This window comes from Vespa mandarinia, chromosome 9, assembly GCF_050613455.1.
Source record: "Vespa mandarinia isolate Hongniang chromosome 9, ASM5061345v1, whole genome shotgun sequence".
NCBI lineage: Eukaryota > Metazoa > Arthropoda > Insecta > Hymenoptera > Vespidae > Vespa > Vespa mandarinia.
Window position 1 is genome coordinate 3612501 of NC_140818.1, and position 22500 is coordinate 3635000.

General features: G+C 31.3%; 2 protein-coding genes across 5 annotated transcripts in view; one reads left to right on the forward strand and one right to left on the reverse strand.

Moving 5' to 3' along the window:
- The window catches only part of LOC118443383 (uncharacterized), a 103375-nt gene that overhangs the window by 60287 nt on the left and 20588 nt on the right, over positions 1 to 22500 (forward strand). Inside the window, exon 1 of one of the 3 annotated variants that reach the window (XM_035870286.2) lies at positions 6445 to 6574. The exons of the other annotated variants lie outside the window; for them this stretch is intronic. Coding sequence (XP_035726179.1) covers positions 6471 to 6574 — 104 coding nt within the window. The 5' untranslated portion in view covers positions 6445 to 6470. Of the gene's footprint in view, positions 1 to 6444; positions 6575 to 22500 lie in introns of those variants that run through there. 3 annotated transcript variants of the gene reach the window in all.
- On the reverse strand, positions 11922 to 20248 carry LOC118443391 (sulfotransferase 1C4-like). Of its 2 annotated transcripts, none has more exons than XM_035870318.2 (6): positions 19715 to 20248; positions 15169 to 15268; positions 14853 to 15015; positions 14639 to 14765; positions 14461 to 14555; positions 11922 to 14364 (listed from the first exon to the last, which is right to left on the reverse strand). In XM_035870318.2, the coding sequence occupies exons 1-6, from the start codon at positions 19728 to 19730 to the stop codon at positions 14062 to 14064; spliced, it is 804 nt and encodes a 267-aa protein (XP_035726211.1). In that variant the 5' UTR covers positions 19731 to 20248; the 3' UTR covers positions 11922 to 14061. The 2 variants fall into 2 exon arrangements, with proteins under 2 accessions (XP_035726211.1, XP_035726210.1); XM_035870317.2 differs by lacking the exon at positions 19715 to 20248 and adding an exon at positions 16916 to 17263.

Here is a 22500-nt window from a genome sequence, read left to right on the forward strand (position 1 = left end):
TCACTCACTCACTCTCTCTCTCTCTCTCTCTCTCTCTCTCTCTCTCTCTTTCTCTCTCTCTTTTTGTCTGAGTCAGGAGAATTTCCTTTTTGTTTCCCTTCTAGGACGAAGGACGAAAATTCGATTATAACGATTCACAATCGACAGAGCTGCCATCCTTGAAGTTTCTGATCGTCTTTTCTTCGAACGAAATAAGAAAACGAAAAAACAAAAAAAAAAAGAAAGAAAGAAGAAGAAGAAGAAAAAAAGAACAAGAAATTTAAAGGAATCAACGGGGAAAAAAAATAAAAAGAAAGAAAGGGAAGAAAAAAGACGATGAAATGTCTATCTCCTATATATAATCGAAGGGTAGCTTGAAGATTTTTCCTTGATTTTTCGATTCCTCATAACGACAGAGGCGTACTATCGGAGCTAAGATAAATATTTGATGTGATTTCTCTCTTTCTTTTTCTTTTTTTTTTTTCTCAACCTCCTACTTTTTCTCTCTCTCTCTTTCTTTCTTTCTTTCTTTCTTTCTTTCTTTCTACTAGCACGTTCCCAACTGGGAAAACTGACTTCCCTTGTTACCTCCTTCAAGATCACTAATACCAATAGTCCTGTGAACACCCTAACGCGTTTTCTCTCAACCGTCAACAATTTTTCTCTTTCTTTTTTCTTTTTTTTTCTTTTCTCTATTTTCCTATTTCTTATTCTTCGTTGCTTGATTCCTCTTTCCATTTTTCTCTTTTTCTCATTTATATATATATATATATATATATATATATATATATATATATATATATGTATGTATTCTTTATCTAAAGTTGATCTTCGATTTCTTCAACCAACCTTTGTTTTCTATTCTAACGATCTTGAGATAGTATCGAACATTTACTGTTGTAAACGTTCATACATAGGGGTAATGGTTAGAATACTGAAAACGAATTTGATGTTTCGTATAATTCAGAAGATGAGGTTAGATAGTTACATAGCCTATCGTAAGATTATTATCAAGTTGGTAAGGTGGGAAGCTCGTAAAAGAAGTGCAATATAGCTTTGGAACTTCGTGGAATACAAAACCTCACGATTTGAATACTTCATATGGTCGGTATAGTTGCGAAAACTCGTATAAAAATCGAAAGCAAGGATTTCATGGAAAGTTTTTCTTTTTCTTTTTATTTTTTTCTTCTTCCTCTTTTTTCCTTTTCCTTTTCTTTTTTCTTTTTCTTTTTCTTCCCTTTCACTGTTACAGCTTCGTCCCTTTCGCTACTTTGCATAACCACTGTTTGGACCATTCAACTTTTGTTACAGACAATATCCTGTGGCAACGAGTCGTTAAGAGTTTTATATTTCTTGCCTACTGTATTCTGAAAATGGAGATTCCTATTTGGCGATAAACCAGTATCAATGATTTATCGTCCGATCGAATCTTAAAAAGATTCTCTCTCTCTTTCTCTCTCTCTCTCTCTTTCTCTTTCTCTCACCCTCCTTTCTCTCTTTTTCATGCGAAATTTAAAACTCTCTATTCAGAAGTTTATTTTTGTTTGTTTGTCAATATTTTTCGTTTTCGTTTTACGCAGGATTAACGTGAGTTTTTTTTTTCTATTTATTTCTTTTACTTTTATAATTTTTTTCTCTTCTTTTCTTTTTTCTTTTTTGATTACAAAAAGGTTAAAAGCAATATCAAGGCCTGTCAATGACCTCGAGCGTCATATTTATATATATATTTTTTTATTTTTTAAAAAATTAAATTAAAAGACACATAATATATTTATGTAAAAATATACATGTACAATATTTTACGTATAATGGGTTTAAATATTTTTATATACTAAATCTTTGTATTATAAAGTATTATATTTTTTTTTTTAACAATAAATCTATATTCGATTATATTTTATATTATTGAAGGTTAAGAAAAGAAAAGAATTGTATAGAAAAAGTTCATTTGCCAAAGGTTTTTATATAATATGCAAAAAAAAAAATTGAATATCGATAGTGCAAAATTGGAATATTGAAAATTAAGATTTGCATTGAGAAAGTTAGAGACAAAAAAGAATGAATAAATAAATAAAAAGTAAAAATTCAAAGAAAAATATGAATAATAAAAAAAAGAGAACACGAGGTATTATTTTTTTTGTATATTTGTTTCTTTCTTTTTCTTCTTCTTCTTCTTCTTCTTTTTTATTTTCTGATCTTATTTTCACATTTTTTTTTTTTTTGTTTAATTTCATTTTTTCTTCTCCTTTTTCTTTTTTGTCCTTTTTTCCTATGCATTACGATTTAGGAACATTTATCTAAACTATATATCATGTCGCATCATATCGTATCTCTACTTCATAAAAAATATTACTACCAAAGTCATATCGGGATCAGACAGGGGTTTTTTTTTTATCCCGATAGAAAATCGTCAGCGAATCCCCGAGAGACTTGCCGCGAATTTCCGATTCTTTCGTAAGAAGAAGAAGAAGAAGAAGAAGAAGAAGAAGAAAACGCTTTCTCGTCGCATGTGGGGCCCTCGTTCCTTTTCGAAGGAAATTCGATGCCACGCATCTTTCGAGGGGTTATGGGGTTACATACACGGGATGGTATCATCATGCACGCATATGGTACACACCTACTATGATTCGCGCGTACGAACAAGAAACGAGCTTGTTTCTTCTTTACCCTCTAGAGAATGTAACAACGAGAATTTACTCGTAAAAATATAGAATGAAACGAGTCACTGAATTCAACCATATTCAAATGATATCATTTGAATTGTTCAAATAAATGGCTTTGGATCGAACGAAAATAATATGTTCTTATGATTTGTATGCCGTTAGAAATATTTCATCTTAGAAAAAAAAAGTATTCTTTATATAATCAACAAATATATATTTAATTTTTTCACGTTCTCAATTTTTTATTATATACTCAAAACGATTATCGTCGGAAATATTTTATTAACAATCTTTTCTATTTATTAGATAATTGAAAAAATGAAATTATTTTTCTTTTTTTTTCAAATCTATAGTATTTAAAACAAGAATATAAAAATAAATTAAATCGGTGTTAATGGGGAAAAAATAATTATAGTGCAAGTTGAATTACTTTGTATCGTTTGAAAATTTTTCTATGATGGTAAAGATATAGAAAATAAAAAAAAAAAAAAAAAAAAAAAAAAAACAGAAAATTAAAGGATAACATGTAATAGTTCTACGTCAATTTTCACTTGAAATATAAGACGTACGATAAGGAATATTAATATTATTTATGAAAAGTATCTACCTCTCTCTCTCTCTCTCTCTCTTTCTTTTTTATTCTGTAGATGTATCATTGATGTAAATCTACGTTATAAGATTATTTTCCATTGCTCTGAATACATATAAGGGTGCGAAATTGAAAAGATGGATTAGGAAGGAAGAATATTTTCTTTTTTCCTTGTTTTTTTTTTTTTTTTTTTTTTTTTATTCTTGAGGGTTGCGATACGATTCACGTTATTATTTTGATATACCGAATATATCGAAGCATCCTCGAGAGATATATTTCTGTCTTGGATTAAAGCCATGGTTATATTTCGGTTAAGTGAGGAAAGCTGGAATAATGGGACTTTTTTATGAGATGGCAAAGAGCCATTCTACATTTTTTATAGCATTTTATGTAAGTACGTGTACGTACGAACGTATATACATACATACGTACGTATATATATATATATATATATATATATATATATATATATATGTGCATATATGCATTTATATATTTGTTTACGTTTCATTGATTTAATGCAAAAATCAGTGCGTGGCGTTCGAATAATTCACATTTTTAATCATTCACTATCTCTCTTTATCTGGGTCGATAATAATGGTGGTAGTAATGCGTGCACATGGTCACGCAGCACGCGTTCGCGATCACAAAGGCGTCACGTTCTCTGGCCATTGTTCTTGGGATCATAAATATTTCCACGACACGGAAGCGTATGGTTACTTTTGAATGGTGGCGGAATTATGGGGGTGGAGTGTATTCTCTCACGTTCTTGATTCTCTCTCTCTTTCTCTCTCTTTATTTCTCTTGTTTCAAGATGGAATACTTTTTATTTAATATAGTATTCATAAATTAGAAAAATAGGTTAGAAAGTTTGTTCCCATCAAAAAAAAAAAAGAAAGCAAAAGAAAAAAGAAAACATATAAAAGAAACTATATCGAAAGATTAGAAACTATTAATTGGAAACTGTGAAGAGTTTACTTAAGATATTGTAATCTTTTAAATTAATTATAAATTAATAAATATATTATTTATCGTTGAAAAAGTTTCATACCAAAACATATATTCATTATAAATAATTAATAATGTTCATCTTGATCATATAATAAAAATAATGTAATAATTATAAAACAACACTCGAACATTGCAAAAAAAAAAGAAAGAGAGAGAGAGAGAGAGAGAGAGAAAAGAACAAAGAAATTTATTTATAAAGAAATCAGACAACTTGAACGAACAAAAATCTATTTACAATTACAAAAATACGTGAAAATGTATTTAATTTCATTTCAAATGTTTCTTTTTTAAATGACAAAAAGGAAAAAAAGAAAAAAAGAAAAAGCGAATTAGACGAATGAACAAACGAACGATAAAAAAGAGGAGCGACTGTACGTATCTTGGATTAATTAATTTCACGAGTTTTATTAGAAAGTCGAAGGAAAACAATGGTTCGTTTAGTTACATCATAGAATTATGTATAACACGTTAAAATCAATAATCGTCTAGATTCGGTCATAGTAATCTAATCTTGAAACCTTTCTCGCACCCTCCATCGATAAACAAGCACGTTAGCAGCAAGCAGCAACAGCAAGCAATAGCAGTAGCAGCAAGGAATAGCAGCAGCAGCAGCAAGCGCTTCGTTCAACATGGACACACTTATGTATGTTAGCCTCGTGTGACTCGATCGTACCGTACGTCGTAGTCCTTATTAGTCATAGTCGATGCGAAGTTAGCGTAGGAAAAGGGAGGATGAGCATGCAAGGCAACAAACACAGTCCCGTGGCTGTGGCAAAACCGATAGGCCGAGGGAACCCCTTGGATGGACGGGACGCATCGAATATATAAAGTGAGAAAGAGATAGAGAGAGAAAGAAAGAGAAAGAGAGACAGAGAGAGAGAGAGACATAAAGAAAGAGAGTAAAAGAGAGAGAGAGAGAGAGAGAGAGAGACATGCACGAGTAACGACGACGACATCATCGTCCTCTTCGTTCTTCTCTCGTTTGAAACGAGGTGGTGGGTGTGAGAGAGAAAGAAACAAAAGAGAGAGAGAGTACTGAACGCATTGGGGGGCCTCGTCGAAGGGGCGCGCCCCTAAAGCAGCACCCCGATATCGGTCTACGGTGGTAGTGTTTCGTCCGACGCTTACCCGTTCACTTCGTTCGTGATAAATCAGAAAAATTTCTCTTTTTTTTTTAGATTTTATATTCGAGAAAGAATATCATCGGACCGTCTCTGTCGTATATATGTTCTAAGAATTATTATAGATCGTTCAGGACGAACGTTCATTGTTTCTCTTCTTTTTTTTTTCTTTTTCTTTGCAACGAGTGTAAGTTGCCGGATTAGAAATTCAATGTTCTTTCTTTCCCTTTGTTTCTTCCCTTTTTTTTTTGACGTAAATGATATTATTATTATTATTATTATTATTATTATTATTGATAAGCAGATGTAACGAGTGATATCGCCAAGTGATATTGAAGTTTATCTTTTTGTTTTTTCTTTTTTCCAATCGTTCTTACGAAGAAATCAGTGTGTAGTGTTTAAAAGGGGGGAAAAAAGAAGAAAAAAAGAAAAAAAAACAAAAGAAATAAAAAAAAAAGAACAGAATCGCAATAATTTATTAATCCTATTAATTCTTTGAGGCATACGATTTTATAGAAAATAAAAATTCAAATTACACAGAATTTTAATTATAATAATAATTATATAATTTTGAATATTATCATTTTAATTAACATATTTTAAATTGGTATAACTATCATTATAACTTTTCGAGTTGGAGTTACTCCACAATGAATAAAAAGCTAAACTAAAGGTGGGATAGTTTTTAACCCCAAAGAGTTAATACGATATATATATATATATATATATATATATGCATATGTAAAAAAAAGTTTCTATTATCTCAGTGCATCTATTAATACAATTTGTACTAAGTTCGTTTTGATTTGTTTTTTCTTTTTTTCTTTTCTTCCTTCGTTAAAGGAGGCTAAGAGAGAGAGAGAGAGAGAGTAAGATGTTTCTCTTTTAATAATCGATGCCATTTGAAAGAGTGGGGTGAGATATAAACATAACCGGAAATAAAATTGGCACGCCGCTAGACGGCGTAGAAAATGGAGTATGCCATCGACGAGACGACGTCGAAGATTATTCTTCTAAATTTCCGGATAAAAATACTCGTACGTCGTTTCTCGAAGTATCGATTAGTCGTTCCGAGACGACTAACCAACCTGGTGGGAGCTGAAGATTATGATGCATCATCGATTTTCACACTCGCAATATTTCTACGGCGAGCTCTTAGGATGGCAGATGAGCAATGTGCAACGCACTCGAATCAAATATGCAAACATCAGGTATAATTATGATTTTAGATTAATATAAATAATTCGAAAACGAAATGATTTCAGATTAATGTCTAAATTTATTTTTTTATTTATTTTTCTTTCTTCTTTTTTTTTTTTTTCTTTTTTTTTTTACGTAAAATATAAAAATATAATACAACGGGCAGATTGGATGAACGATAGTTTTAAGATGGTCAAACGAAGAAATGTTATTTCATATTTTTTAGCTAGAATTATTTACAAATCACGAATTAATTGTCATCGTTGAAAACGATGATTAGATGATTAGACGAAAAAAAAAATTGTCGATAAGTCGAACGCAAAATATTATTATTTCATATTTTTCGATTAGAATATTTCTTTTAAATCGATCGAGATTTTACGTAATCCTCGTTAATGTCTAATTTTTATTCTGCATAATTTAAAAAAGAAAAAATAAAAAAAAAACAAAAAAAAGAACAGAACAAATGTACTACATAGAAAAAAGAATTGTCACAAAGTCAACGACAAAAGTAATAACAGGAAGTTACTTCATGATTTACAATTCATGAAGATTAAACGAAAACGTTATACAAATTTATCGTTGATCGACATCGTATTATTCGTAAGAGATCGATTTGTTATTGAATAAATTTTACTTTCGTTTATCGATTTATCGTAAAAGTACGAAGAAATACATACATACGTTGAAATAATGAACCATCCACAGGATCCATTGGCGAAATCGTCTTAATTTAGGATAAATAGGCTGCTTTGAAATGTCGCGAAATCCCTAAATCAGTATTAACGAGGAGACGTACTTAACGTTAAATCCTTTGGCCCCAGTGCAGACTAATGTCTCGTATCTCGGAACAATACGATGGATCTCATGGCGCGTGTACGGGCTCTAGGAAATAATGTCCATTAATTCGTTTAGTTAAGAAGGTACACATATATATATATATATGTACCTTATATATATATATATATATATGTACCTTATATATATATATATATATACACGTGGGTCCCACATGTATCCCACGGCATCGTTTACTCATAATCCCGCTAATTAGGCGAGTACTTGATATCAATTTTCTCTATTTCCAAGTGTAGTCCCCTCAATGTTTCTGAATCATAAGACAAAGTCTATTTGAAAGTAGTTTCATATCTTCTTTATTACGATTTACCTTTCATTAATGTTTTACATTCAGATACAGTACGTTAAACATATATTCGTTTCCTTGAAATACATTATATTTCATTTTAATTTTCCTTCATAAGGAGCCACTTTAATTTTGAAGATCGTTTAGAATACTGTTCTGGCGTTAATAGCAATGACTTCAATTAAATTAAGTAAATTTGGAATACGGTAGCTGAGACTATTAGCCCGAAAGAAGTCTCATCAGAGGAAGGGTTTAACGATTCTCTCTCTCTCTCTTTCTCTCCCTCTCTCTCTCTTTCTCTCTCTCTCTATCTCTCTATCTCTCTCTCTCTCTCTCTCTCTAACTCTATCTCTATCTTTCCCTTTCTTTCTTAGTTCTTAAGAAGAGCTCGATCATTCCCCTTTTAGTCTTCGTATCCCCTTATCGCGGACGGCATACTTGGTATTCAGATGGCACGAATTCCATCGAAAGTTTGATATCGCCTGAAGAAAATCGGTACCGCCCGTCTTTATTCCTGATTTCGGCCTGACTAAGCCGCTGGAGGCGCGACGATATCGTTTCTTGCATGAAGAAGAAGAAGAAGAAGAAGAAAAAAAAAAAAGAAGAAGAAGAGAAAGAAAAATATCCTCGAACGTGAAATAGTTAGGGACGAAGGGTGGAAAAGGAAGAAAAGTTGTGCGATGTGCGTGTTCGTACGAACGTAGAGAAACAATCGATCGCTTAGTCAGTCGTGTGCGGCCTCTGGGATTTTCGGCTTTGGTTGATGGCAATGCGCGACGGCGTTTTACCCCTCGTACTACCTCACTTTATCCTGCCTGTTTTAGACTTTAACGCCGGCAACCTTAAACGCGTAGAAACGGCATTGGCGTACGTGTGGTTGCCATCTTACAGGCGTCTATCTTATACTTCGAAATTGTATAACAGAGGACGCGAGTATGTATCTTTCAAGAATTTCATAATAATAATAATGATGATGATGATGATGATGATGATGATGATGATGATGATGATGATGATGATGATGATGATAATGGTGTTGTTAATGATGATCATAAATTATTTTTTTTTCTTTTTCTTTTTTTTTTTTAAATATAAAAGAAAATTATTATACTTGTTCACGGACATTAATCGGTAAATAAATATTTAAAAAGAACAAATGACTTATGCGTCGACGCTACGAGATAAATTTATGATTCTTCTTAAATAACATTTACAATTATACGTTTACGATTTTATTGATCATAAATTTTTATTTTTACTTCCAATTTCAAGTTGAATTATATTAATCGTTCAACGTCCAATTCTAAGAGATTCTCAATCGCTTAACATTAATCATTTCTAAGAAGTTTTCTTACTTTCTTCTTACTAAAAGTTCGGACCAGTCGCATGAACTTCTTCCCCCGTTTGTGCCACCTTCGCTGTCGCCCCCTCCCCCCCGACTCGTTCATCCACCCACAAAGACCCTTTACCTTACAGTCGCTAGTTCGTATTCAATAAGAACACTAAAGTATTCAAGGGAAACTTTCCTTTCTTAAGCGATCGAATAAACGATTCGCGAGAAATAGGCACGTTAGAAGACCGGCTCGTTTAAGTTGGTGGTAGGTGGTACTACTATGAAGGGGGTCTTTGCACGTTACGGTCAACGTGCTTGCTATAATAAAACTATTCCTGTCTTTGCGGGACATGAGAGGAGGTTGGGTAAAACGCAATGACGAAGGAAGGAAGGATAGGCGGGCGGGCGGAAGGAAGGTAGGAAGGTAGGTAGGTAGGTAGGGTCGAATCCCATAGGATATAAATGCCACAGGGGTATTTCGTTTGGACCATGGCCGTCGACGTCCTCTAGCTTGTTCTCTTCGTCTTAGCCCTTCGTCCTTTTCCATCTAAGTTGGTCGTCTCCCCGTAGATTCAATCACGACCCTTCCTATACCGAAGAAACTCGAGCGACGAATACCAAGCAGTTCGACTTAGGTATTAGGATCGTCCTACCGTCGTCTTTCTCGTCTTCTTTGATCGTGACAAGAATCGTGCTCAAACTGACCGTTCCCATATAGCACGCGTCTCTTTAAATGGTTCACCGCGTTCGCGATCAATTTCTTATACTTTTCGTCATTTATTTTCTTCTATTCTTCTTCTCTCTCTTTCTCTCTCTCTCTCTCGTTCTCTCCCTTTTTTTTATTATTTCTTTTATCTTCCTTCTTTTTTGCTTGAAAATTCACGATAGGTATCGTGAAGTGGGATCATTTCTTTTCTTCTTTTTTTTATTTTTTTATCAAACGAGAAAAGGGAAAAACGATTCTCGATTAAATGAATCTCTCTCCTTCTCAGAAATGAAAAATGATTCATGATTCTTTCGAGAGAGAGAAAGAGAGAGAGAGAGAGAGAGAGAGAGAGAGATGGGAGAGAAGGAAGGAGTAAGAAAGATAAGAGAAACACCGTGCAAGGTCGAAAACCTTTAAAAGAGACAGGTTTGCGTTTACTATAATATTGAATATGGAATCCCATAAGTCGAGCGATAATGCAATATGCCGACGTCAGATCTTGGGGTTAGAAGGCGACGTTACGTCGGCTTGGAATAAGGGTAAAAGCGTTGAGAATTTAGTAGGAGAGTCTCTATTAAATCTGGATATATACCATATGGAGATCTCACTCTCTCACTTTCTCTTTTTCTCTATTTCTTTTCAATTTTCTTTCGAACGATCATAATTTGTCAAAAGGAAGGAAAAAAAAAGAAAATAGTAAAAATATGATAATTCGAAAAGCTGATTCGTTTCTAAAAAAAAAAAAAAAAGGGCAGAAGACGAAAAGGAGAAAAGAAGAAGAGAAAAAAAAAGAGAAAAAGAAGGAAAGAGAAAGAGAGAGAGAGAGAGAGAGAGGGAAAAAAGAAATAAAAACGTCCGAAAGGAATAAACAAACGATGTGGCACGTGCGCGTCATGGTCGTCGAGTCCTCGCTCTTTTCTTTTTCCTTTTTTTTTTCTTTTTTTTTCTTTTTTTTTTTTTTTTTTGGTTTTATATCTTCGCATAGCCGAAGTACCTACTTGATGGAAACGCGAAATAACGATATTGACTTCGATCTCTCTCCCGAGAAACACAGTTAGACGGCAGTAAAAGGGTCTCACCGTCTTTACGGATCGACTATAACGTTCAGCATTTCACCGGGTCTCCTTTCCTCCTTTCCATTGGACATTTCGACGCTCGTATTTTAGCGAGTACCCGTAAGCAGCTGCTTTTCAATAGGCAAGGAAGAAAAGAGGGGAGAGAGAGAGAGAGAGAGAGAAGAGAGTGATGGTAAGATTCAATGGTTCCACGACACCATGATTCTTTCACAAAGTTACGACGCGATCGACGGATGGAAGGGTCGATTAATTTAAGATACGTTTGGTCATTCTTCGAAATCGACACACCCTTCCAATTTCATTGATATCGCATTCTTAACGGCCCTCAGTCGTGTTGTCGTTAATTAGAATTTTTCTTTTTTTTTTTTTTTTTCTTTCTTTCTTTTTTTCTCTTTCTTTTTCTTCTTCTTCTTCTTCTTCTTCTCCTCCTCCCTACCCATAGAACAGCAGGAATTCTCTTCTCTTTTGGTTATGACTCACGTGAGAAGCACAGCGAGAGTTTACGTCTAAAACTAGTAACTTGAAATATTTATGGCTCGTTCGTTCGTTCTTTGTCCGTCGACTCGTGCTACAAATAGATGGATTATAATTAATTGCAGAGATCTCTCTCTCTCTCTCTCTTTCTCTCTCAGCAAGGAGGGTTGCGTAGATTCTATTTTCTTTTTTATCGAAAATGAGATTTACCGTTTGCAATTATTGCTATTGTTATTATTATTATTTTATTATTATTATTATTATTATTATTATTATTATTATTATTATTATTATTATTATTATTATTATTATTAATAATGTAAAATTAACATCGTCATGTCGTCATTTTTGTAATGTAATACAGTAGAGCTTAATTTATCGATATTGTATCGATGATTGTATAGAAAACTTTTTCATTTATTTTGAATATTTTTCTAGAAAAGTTTCGAGAAACTATTGAAACGTAAGCATGTTAAACAACAACAACAACAACAATTGATTTTGATCATTGAAATTAAAAAAGGATGATTAATATTTGGACGGATTTTTTTTGTATTTCATTTATTTATTAATTATTTAATCTTTTTTTCCGACAGTATGAAAGAAACGAAAAGGAATTCAATAATTTTTATAAATCATTTTTCGTAGATAACTATATTAGGATCTGACAACGTTGTTTTCTCTTTTCTTCTGCTGTTATGTGACTTTTATAGAGAAGAAGGAAAATAATAGAATTTGTAATTTACACAAAGGAATTTTATCTCATAAATTTGTACGACAAAAATTAATTTCTACGTCAAAATTCCTTTGTCACGTCTCGTACACTAATTGCATTATTATAGATATAGGTTTTAAGAATGGATTAAGAATAAAAAAAAAAATAAACAAAAAGAACAAAAAAGAAAGAATAAGTTTAGTTTACGTTTCAACTTCCTTATAAATGCGTATTATGTTCTCATAAATCTCATATCTCGTCATCTGAACAATTTTAACATTTCAACATAATTTTTCTCCATTAAATGACAACTATTGCAATAACATAATTTGTATCATGACGTTATATATAGATAACGTCAATTTTATACTAGGACGTAAGGCATTAGATTTTTTTTTTCTTTTTTTTTAATTTAATTCAAGCAATGGCTAACAAATAAGACTGGATTATAATCAAATACATTATATAATCAAATACAAATTGTTTACAAATCAAAGATTAATTTGAATATCTCGTTTTTTTAGATGCAATAGAAAAATCAAGAAAAAAGCGAAAATATGAAAAAAAGAAAAAAAAAAAAGAAACAAAAATTATATTTCGAAATAAAATGAAATAAAACGACCTCATATGTCAAAATATATTAACGTTATCAGATATGTTTATGTATCTAAATAAAAACAAAAAACAAAAGCAAACATTCTAATCTAATCGCTGAAATTAAGCAACGATTGGATTCACATTATGAATTTCTCTCTCTCTCCCCCCTCTCTTTCTCCGTCATTCGTTTTCTTGATTCTTCAAATAACAAATAATCATATCGGCGTAATTTAAAGTATAATCCTAATACAAATTTTGAAAAGATGAATATATCGCTCTCGTGAAGATAATAGCGGTAGTAAGTAAGCTCCTAATTCGTCGCAGCAATAGAGCTTATCTTTGGTCAAGTAGATCCCGAACACGCGCGCGCGCGGGCGCATGTTCACACGGTATACACATGGAAACATCCGAAACGGTACGATAACATTTTAGTTTAAATTTCGGCCGCTGGCCCGAGGCAAGCCGCGGGCTGATTTAAGGCCTCTATACGCGCGTAAACGTACTGCTGGTGTTGGCCTCGGAGGGGTAGAAAGCTTTCCCTAACGGTGAGCCGTATGCCAACCGGTAGATAGTCGGTTGCGATAAGCTAAATGCTCGGGATCCCCTCCCCATATTACACAGGTTATACACCATAGCACTGGCGCGACAAGCTTCCGAGAGAGCAGCCAACTATTCCCCTTCTCCTTCTCCTTCCCTTCCTTCCCCTCTCCTGATCCCCTCTGTACCTTTCTCTCTCTCTCTCTCTTTCTCTCTCTCTCTCTCTCTCTCTCTTTCTCTCTCTTTCTCACTATCTTTCTATCTCTTTCCTTCTCATCATTCCTCTTCTTTTGCAAAAATGGATCATTTTGAAAAAATGGAAGTTACTTTTTAACTACCGTTCAAATCTACTCTATCATATTATCTAATTTACGTTACTTCATGTGATTTGATAAACATCGGCTATTGGGTAAATAAATTAGATAATAGATTTATCTTGTTTCTCGATCTTATCGAAATTTTCGACAAAATAAATAACATCAGTTTTTGTGGATTAAAGGAAAATATGAATTTTATTATCGAAATGAAAATAATTTATATTTTACAATTATGATAAAAATTTATATCAAGGATGAGAGAGAGAGATAGAGAGAGGAAGAGAGAGAATTCATTTAATTCAAGATTACTCAAGGGAACAGAAATCGACTGTGATAGAGAAACGGAATGATATATTGAACTGTTTGATATTATATCCGAACGGACCGAACGAAATCTGAGCTCAATTTCCGGTTTTGGGTTACGCCCTAAACTATTAGATAATTTCGTAGATTTCTTTTTTTCCACGATAAAAAAATAATAAAAAAGAAAAGAAAAATTTACGGAAAGAAGAAAGAAATTCAGTGAGAAAATCTATTTGATGATAATTCGCTTATAATGATAATTCATCTGGCATATATTATTTTCTTCCAAAGACTTCTCACTTTTTTTGAATGAAATCTATTGGAAATGTTAGATCGGTGTCCTTCATATTCTCTTCGATCCAAGCATCGAATTTTTCTTCGAGTTCTTTTGTGAACATTTCTTTCCAACCTCCGACCTTGCCTTTCCGTATGAACATGCTTGGCTGTATCTTTTCGTTATTTCTAGGTGACGGTATATTCACCATAGGATTCTTTCGAAAATTATCTATTTGAAGATGATCAATTAGCTTCAATATCTCCTCTTCGTTGTAAGATTTTCCAAAGAATTTTGCCACTTTCTTAATGGTATTAGATAAGTCCTGTAAAAGAAATAATAAGATTTTCTTTTTTTCTTTTGTCGATATATATTTATAATTATAATTTATTAATAATTAAAGTTATTTTTAAGATCTCACGTTTAATAGCTCTTCGTAGAATATAAATAGCAAGTTCGAACGATGTCTCTCAGCCCAGGCAGTTTTCAAGTGCAACCAATAGGGACTGTAAACAGCTTAAATATAAGAAATATAGAATATAGGATCAATTGAAAAAAGATTCTTCATTGATTTGATTTCTAAATTGATTTGAACTTACTTAAATCCTTCATAAAGTATTCACAAAATTCTTCGAAAGTTCCCTGATATTCTAATCCCTTGATAACCTGTAGAAAGTAATACCAGGACACCACCATGTCTTTTGGATTACGTGCCACGTAAACGATCTAATTGATTCACAAAATATCTTAACATTATCTTAAATATCAAGAATATTATGAATAAACTTATAACATATATCAATCCATACATACCTTACAATTACTATCGAGAAGATTAGGCATTAATTCAAATGGCATATGGGTTTTGATGAATCGTGGGGATGATAATTTACTGGCGAATTCTGGATTCAATCTTGGACTTTTATCCGACGGATTTGATAGAGCATCTTCATAATCGCCTATCAATATGTCAAGCCTATAAAACGATAAGACATATAAGCAACTATTGATAATACGATAAACTTTACGAACGGGTAATAGACATTTATTTTAATGGGTTCTTTTATCTTTATAAATAAACATATAATATATAACGAGAAGTTAACGGACTAGTCGAAGTTTAACTTACTCGAAAAATGGAAATCTATAATGTAGACTTCGTTTCTTTGCTTCATCGAAGTTCATGTCGTTCGCAACCAACCAAACCAGTTCCAATGTCAATGTGGTACCTAACACATAGGATACAAATTGTCTATCGTAAAGTAGGCATATACAATCGAAACAACTATCTATGTATTTATCGTGGCAACGAGTTAAGTAACTTACTAAAACATTATCACGGATATCATTATCGCGATTTCTGTATTTAAATCATAACGACCGGATATGTATTTGAATAATTATATATTGTTTATTAAGCTAAAACGGATTGATCTAAAAACTGTAGCTTTCAAATTGTGTTGATAAATCTATAGAGAGAGAGAGAGATAGAGAGAAAGAGAGAGAAATTTTCTAAAACAAAAAAAAAAAAAAAGAAAAATAAAAAGAAGACTTTACTAGTTAGCTCATTAAATATTTATTATTTTTATTGTTCGATTGTTAGAAATTGTCAAAAGTTTTAAATGTTTTGTGTTGATAAGAAAAAAAGTGTTGACAAAGAAAAAAAAAAAAAAAAGAAAAAAAAAGAATAGTTTTTAAATTTTAAAAGAATAGTTTTAATTTTGTTCACAAAATAAGATAAATTATTGGAAAAAGATAAGATCGAATTAAGTAATAATTATAATAATAATAATAATAATAATAATAATAATAATAATAATAATAATAATAATAATAATAATAATAATAATTAATAATAATAATTATTAAATTTAATTATTAGTAATTAATAAATAATAATAATAATAATAATAATAATAATAATAATAATAATAATAATAATAATTAATAATAATAATTATTAAATTTAATTATTAGTAATTAATAAATAATAATAATAATAATAATAATAATAATAATAATAATAATAATAACAATAAATGAAAATTTTGAATAGGTTCGTCAACTTTAATTTACAATTACTATATTTACAAAATCTATATATATAGATTTTTTTTTTCTTTTCTTTTCTTTACTATTTATTGAAAACAAACACGAAATAATATGCAGATCAATATAGAGAGTGTCCAAATATTTCTGTACTAATTAAAATTACAAAAAAGTTTAATAAAATAAAAAAATTTCTTACGACTCCGATATTGATTATTTTGTAAACTATACGTAGTAACAATTTTTCACCATAAATATGATTTTGGTCGCGATTGGCCACTGGTATGTACATAAATGTGTAAAAAAAAAAAAAGAAAGAAAAAGAAAGAAATCAGAAGGAAAGAAAAAACAACAGATTATAGATATTCGTTGAAGAAAAAAAAAAAAAGAAAAAATTATATCGACCTTGATGACTCCAAAAAGGAGTTTTTCTTCTTATGCTTACTTGATAGCTGACTCAGAGCCATGAAAATTTTCCTTATTAAATTTTCTTGCAACTTCTAAACAATTATGAGATATTATTCGCTTTGACATTTATGAACATGATAAACATATAATAAGCTTTATTATAAGGCACGTATTACAAATATAACTATTTCTAATATCAGATTGCTCACAGCTGTTAAATAAAAGAGAAACGAATCGTCAAACACATTTGAATGTTGAAACGTCAACATCAAAAATATTGTTGATTGTACTTATCGAAGATATTAAATATCATCGTATCGAAATCAAATCGTTGAAATGAATTTTCATAAATAATTAAAAAAAAAAAAATAAATAAATAAATAAAAATAACAAAAAAACCAAAAATATATCGAATTCACCTGATCGAGGATAACTAACGACCCAAGTATCATCAGGTCGAGGCTTTGAATTATATACTGCGACACCTTCCTTGATAAATCTGTACGGCATGGTCCATTTTTGTTCACTAACCCTTATGAAACCTCTTTTGCACAGTTGGAAATATTTATCCGCCAATTTTTTTTCCTCCACGTTAAAAAGGGCGTATTTTGGTATTCCTCCCTCCATTTAATATTATTATTTTTATTAAGAACAAATTAATTTCTATTATTGATCAAAAATTTGCGTTGTTAAATCTTCTCTTATACACGTCTAAACGTTCTCGTATCCTCGTCTTTTATATTATGAGTTTATCAAATGAGTCAACTGTCAGTAACTCGTTTTATAAGCGTTGAACGATATTATCTAGAAATTATCTGAACTTCTATCTTATTTTAACTGAATAGCTTCTAATTTTTCTTTCTTCCTCTTTCTCTCTCTCTCTCTCTCATATATATATATATATATATATATACACATACACACACAATATATATTATATACACAAAGATAAAATAAATATTGCGTGTGTGTATGTATAAATATACATAAAATAAAATGCAAAATGGTGTTTAAAAAAAAAACAATTCACGCACGATTAAAATATAATTATAATTGAAAGTCGACAAATCAAAAGAAAATAATGTCAATTGTTTTATATAAAATAAAGAGTATTAAATAAAATAATAATAAATAAATGAAAATTCCATAAAATGTCTACATGAAATTTTTTGAATATATTGATTATTGATTTTTGAATGTATATCATCAATCATTGATAATGAATTGGATGTATCGATATACATTATCGTCTTATAATTATCTTTAAATAAATATGATAATTAAAAATTTCGTTTTCTAAAAAATTTTAAACCAACAAACGTGATACAATCGTTATCACTTCTTATCTTTTATTACTATTACAATATTTGTGACTATAATATTTAAAAATAGATTCGTACTCTGGTAGAAGAAAGAAAAGATTTTCTTTCGTTTAAAACTTAGAAATGAAGAAGCCTTAGAAATGAAGAAGCAAAAAAAAGAAATGAAAAAAAAAAGGATAAACAAACAAAAACATTAGTACAAGTATTTTAGTTCTAATAAAGTATAATATTTTAATTCTAATAAAATGATATAAAGATCGAATTCTCGGAAGATTTATTAATATTTTCACTGAGTATTAGATATACGTTTGAATAAAACAAAAATACTTATCGTTCGTACGATAAAAGATTAAATCCAATTGATGATAATAAATAATATAAAAAACAAACAAAGAAAAGAAAAAAAGATAATTTTTTTTAGAAATGTTAATTAGTTGATAAGTTAAAGTCTTTTAATTTTTCGTATATTATTTCTCTCAATTAATCTCGTCGATTTTATTTCTTTTCTCGTATATTTTCTGTATTGTTTGTAACATTCTAAGAAAACTTTATTTATCGAATGTGAATTCTCAATTTACTTTATTATTTCTTTTATATATTTAGAAAAGATTAGACGTTAGATAAAACTCAAGAGCTTATCTGCCATCGCGATCGACAAAATCGAAAAAAATATTGCATCTCAATGTCAACATTTTTAATTTTGTCTATTTCCGGTTTCTTCGTTTACTTTGTTTACTTTCTATCACTTAATACTCCTTTATTCCATCATCAATTTCATTAAACAATCATCACAGCAGGGTATGCGTTCAATTTCATTAATAATTCCGATATCAAATATTTCTTTTTAACTTATTATTATTTCTTTTTAACTCTTATGTCCTGATTCGTCATATATTTTTTTCATTATTTTTAGCGTTTTATTTGATTATATTTCTTGTTATCAAAATTAAACGCCCACACTTCTGGTTTCCTAATCTATCTTAAAATTTGTATTTATAGATAATCGTTTAGCGATATTTAACACATTTTCTTGATAACACGATATGAATTTTTTTGTTTATATGGAATATAATCATTCGCATTAAATAAATTACTTCGTTTATTGATCATCGCGAACTATACCTATTTGTTCTTTCTTCGTTTGTGCAATCCAAAAAAAAAAAGAAGTATATAATAGTAGATCCAAATATCGTAGTTTTGTAACACCTGAAGATATGCAACCCTTCTAACGCTCGAAACGGAGTTTTATATCGAGAAACATCTTTTAGGCGCAACGACTTTCTTTAATCATTCTGTATGTGTTAAACTATCTTCTTCTCTCTCTCTCTCTCTCTCTCTACTTTATTATAATATTTTAATACAAAAAAATATAGTAATGGTATTATTTTTAAAAAATAAAATATTTTTATTAGCGAAACATAATTATAGTTTAAATGAGTAAAACTAAAAGAAATGTAAAAAGGTCTTCTTGTATACTTTTTTTCTTTCGCGCTATTTCAATTTTTAGCAATGGAATTTATCAGAGAAAAAAGAAAAACAAAAAGAAACAAAAAAAAACAAAAAAAAAAACAAAAAAAAAACAAAAAAAGAAAAAAATAACGAAAGATAAAAAGAGAAAAGAAAAAAGAACAAAAAGTATTTAAAACAGAACAGAGTCGCTAATATAAACGTCCTGGGCATATATTTCAAACGGAGTTTTAAATAGTACTTACCTCTCTCTCTCCCTTTCTCTCTCTCTCTCTCTCTCTCTCTCTCTCTCTCTCTCTCTCTCTCTCTCTCTCTCTCTTTCCCTTTCACACTTTGATTTCGCATAGGGATATAAATCACGCGTCAGATGCGCGGAGCCGTTGGTCATTCAGTTTCATAAAAGATTCCAAGTATCTACAAACAACTTACACTCTCTCAGACGCATACATGCATGGGTATCACATGCGTACACGCACTTTACGCGCGCGCGCAAGATTTCCTCTCTCACATACTGTCTTCTCTCCCTCTCGCTATCACTCTCGGTAGCACTTCAACAGGACACACACAACGCGTTTAAAGCTACATTCACATCATCCTTGCTCAGGTCGACGTAAAATCTGCACTCTCAGCGTTCTTAGTGAGCCGCTCGAAATAACGCGCAGCAGCAGCATCACAAAGCGTTGACTAAGAGCAACCCGACGAGAATCTCCTCGTACGCACCAACCAAATGCATCTCTCTACTCGGTCCATGAAATGTCATCGGGATAATGTAAGGAATAGTACCTTCAAAGGTTTAGTGTGCACGCACGTAGAAAAGAAAAAAAAAAAGAAAAAAAAGAAAAGAGAAAAATAAAAGGAGAAGGCTGGCTCGAAAGATATTTCAACGGATGCGTTTCGTTAATTTCCCTTTCGGAAAGATATTCGGATAAATATTTTCCTTTCGACGCGTTGCATGCTTCTGAATGAAAGGAAGGATTAGACAGACTTAGAAGAGGGAGAACGTCGTTTATCTTTCTGACCCGTAACGCAATTTGTACTTTACCCATTTCATCATGCAAATTCGCGGACACGAGATTATTATTGCTTAGAATTATATATATATATATATATATATATATATATATATATATATATATATTATCTTTTTTATTTCTTTAATTTCATCATTCAATTTAATCGTCCATAATTATTTATTTATTTTTATCAAGGCGTATTATAGTATTCTACTGGGATTGTATAAATATATATATACACTAGAACTATTCTATAAATAAAATTATTAGTAATAATAATAATAATAATTTTACTAGTATACACTAACACACACACACATATATATATACTTGATCTATTGATTTATCCTTCTTATTTTCATTTATTCTGGTATTTAGTTCTCTTATCCGACTCTTATTTAGTCGCTATCTTATTTAGTCTCTAGTGTCAAAACCCGACGAAACTTTATTTCATCGCTCTTTATATGATATATTTAATAAATAATTGAAAAAGGAAAGAAAAAGAAAACAAAAAATATCATTTTTTCCGATATACTTCAATCCAAAATTGTTAATTTTCAAAGAATATAAATCAATTTTAATTAATCAATCTTTAATTAAACAAAATTCTAATTCTACACGACACAATACAGTTTTCTTTTAATTACAATATTACCGTATGAAATTTTCATTATTAAACGAACGAATATCGATATGAGAAAATTGTAAACTCGATATCTCGCGATAAAATGCATAATGCACGTTTAGAGAGGAAAAACGAGAGGAAAGAAATTGAAGATGATCGAGAATTATGTAAAATTATTCGAAGAGACGCGTCGAATGTCGAACGTGTTAAATGACGTGAATGATATGAAAGTAGCCTAGTATGTGATAGGAAAAGACTTCTGCTGCATCTTGAAGAAGTTAAACTCTCATGAGAGTTAAGAGCGAATCCGGTCGGTGTTCAAACACTTGGGTATAGCTGACGATAGTGGTTGGGATCCTCTTCGAAACCCTCTTCCGTTTCATCCTTTTCCGTTGAAACCCATTAACATCGACTCGGCGATATTCGAAGAGGGTGCAACCCACTATCTCTATCTCTTTCTTTATCTATATATATATATATCTCTTTCTGTCTTTCTATCTCTCTCTCTCTCTCTCTCTCTCTCTCTCTCTCTCTCTCTCTCTCTGCCTTTCTATCTCTCTCGTTTACCGGTTACTTGGCCCGTTGTATGCAAACAAGGTGCTTGTTTCTAAATTGAGTTGCAAGTCGGTCCCATCGTTAATTAATATATCTCGGGATACGAAGCGAATTAAGCTCGATGAGAAACGGTATGTGAGCCTTTAGCACCCTGCGATCGTTCGTGTATTAATACACGAATGGTACGTGCCGGAGATGTTGTTTGTCGGAGAGTTACCGTTGTTTTAGTTGATATTGTGGAAAGGAGAGAAAGTATCGGGTGGATTGGGTGAGTTGAGTTGAGATGAGGTGAGGTGAGATGAGGGAAGGTTTTAAAGGGTGGGTAACGAGAGAGAAGACTCGAAACGAGCAACCTGGGAATCATACCAATCATAAATGGACCATAGCAACTTGACAGGCGGTTACGAAATGGTGAATTTTCATGATACGAACGAACGCGTGACCGTCTTGTCAAAATCAAAATCTCTTACGTTTGTCTTTAATCGTACGATTAATGTTATTTAACGAACGAACAAATATGACAGAATTCTAAGAAACGGATTTTAGTATCATAGAGTTTACGTTGAAATTAATCCCTGATATTTCTGGATACTATCTGAACTTTATACTTTTCCGAGTTCTCGGAATTAATGGATATTCCAAGTTCGTTTGTTCGTTCACCCATATCCCCCTAACTGATTCTTATCTTTTTATTTTTGTTTTTTGTTTTTTGTTTTTTTTTTCTTTTTTCTTTGTTTTTTCTTTTCTTCTTTTTCTTTAGTGCTTTCCATGGAATTCCGATGAAATCGTGAATATACTTCGCTTCTTGGATTTTAATATATTCCTACTGACTAAACAGAGACTATGGAAAGAGACAACAGAACTGTGGAATGTACTGTATTTAAACGAACCACTGTAGGAGTCAGTAGATATCAAATTAGGGTGTAAAATGGGACTTTCTTGATGGTTTCAAAAGGCAGTTAGGGTGGAATAGATGAACGAGAGAGGTTATAAAAAGGGGAAGGCATATATGGGCGAAAGGC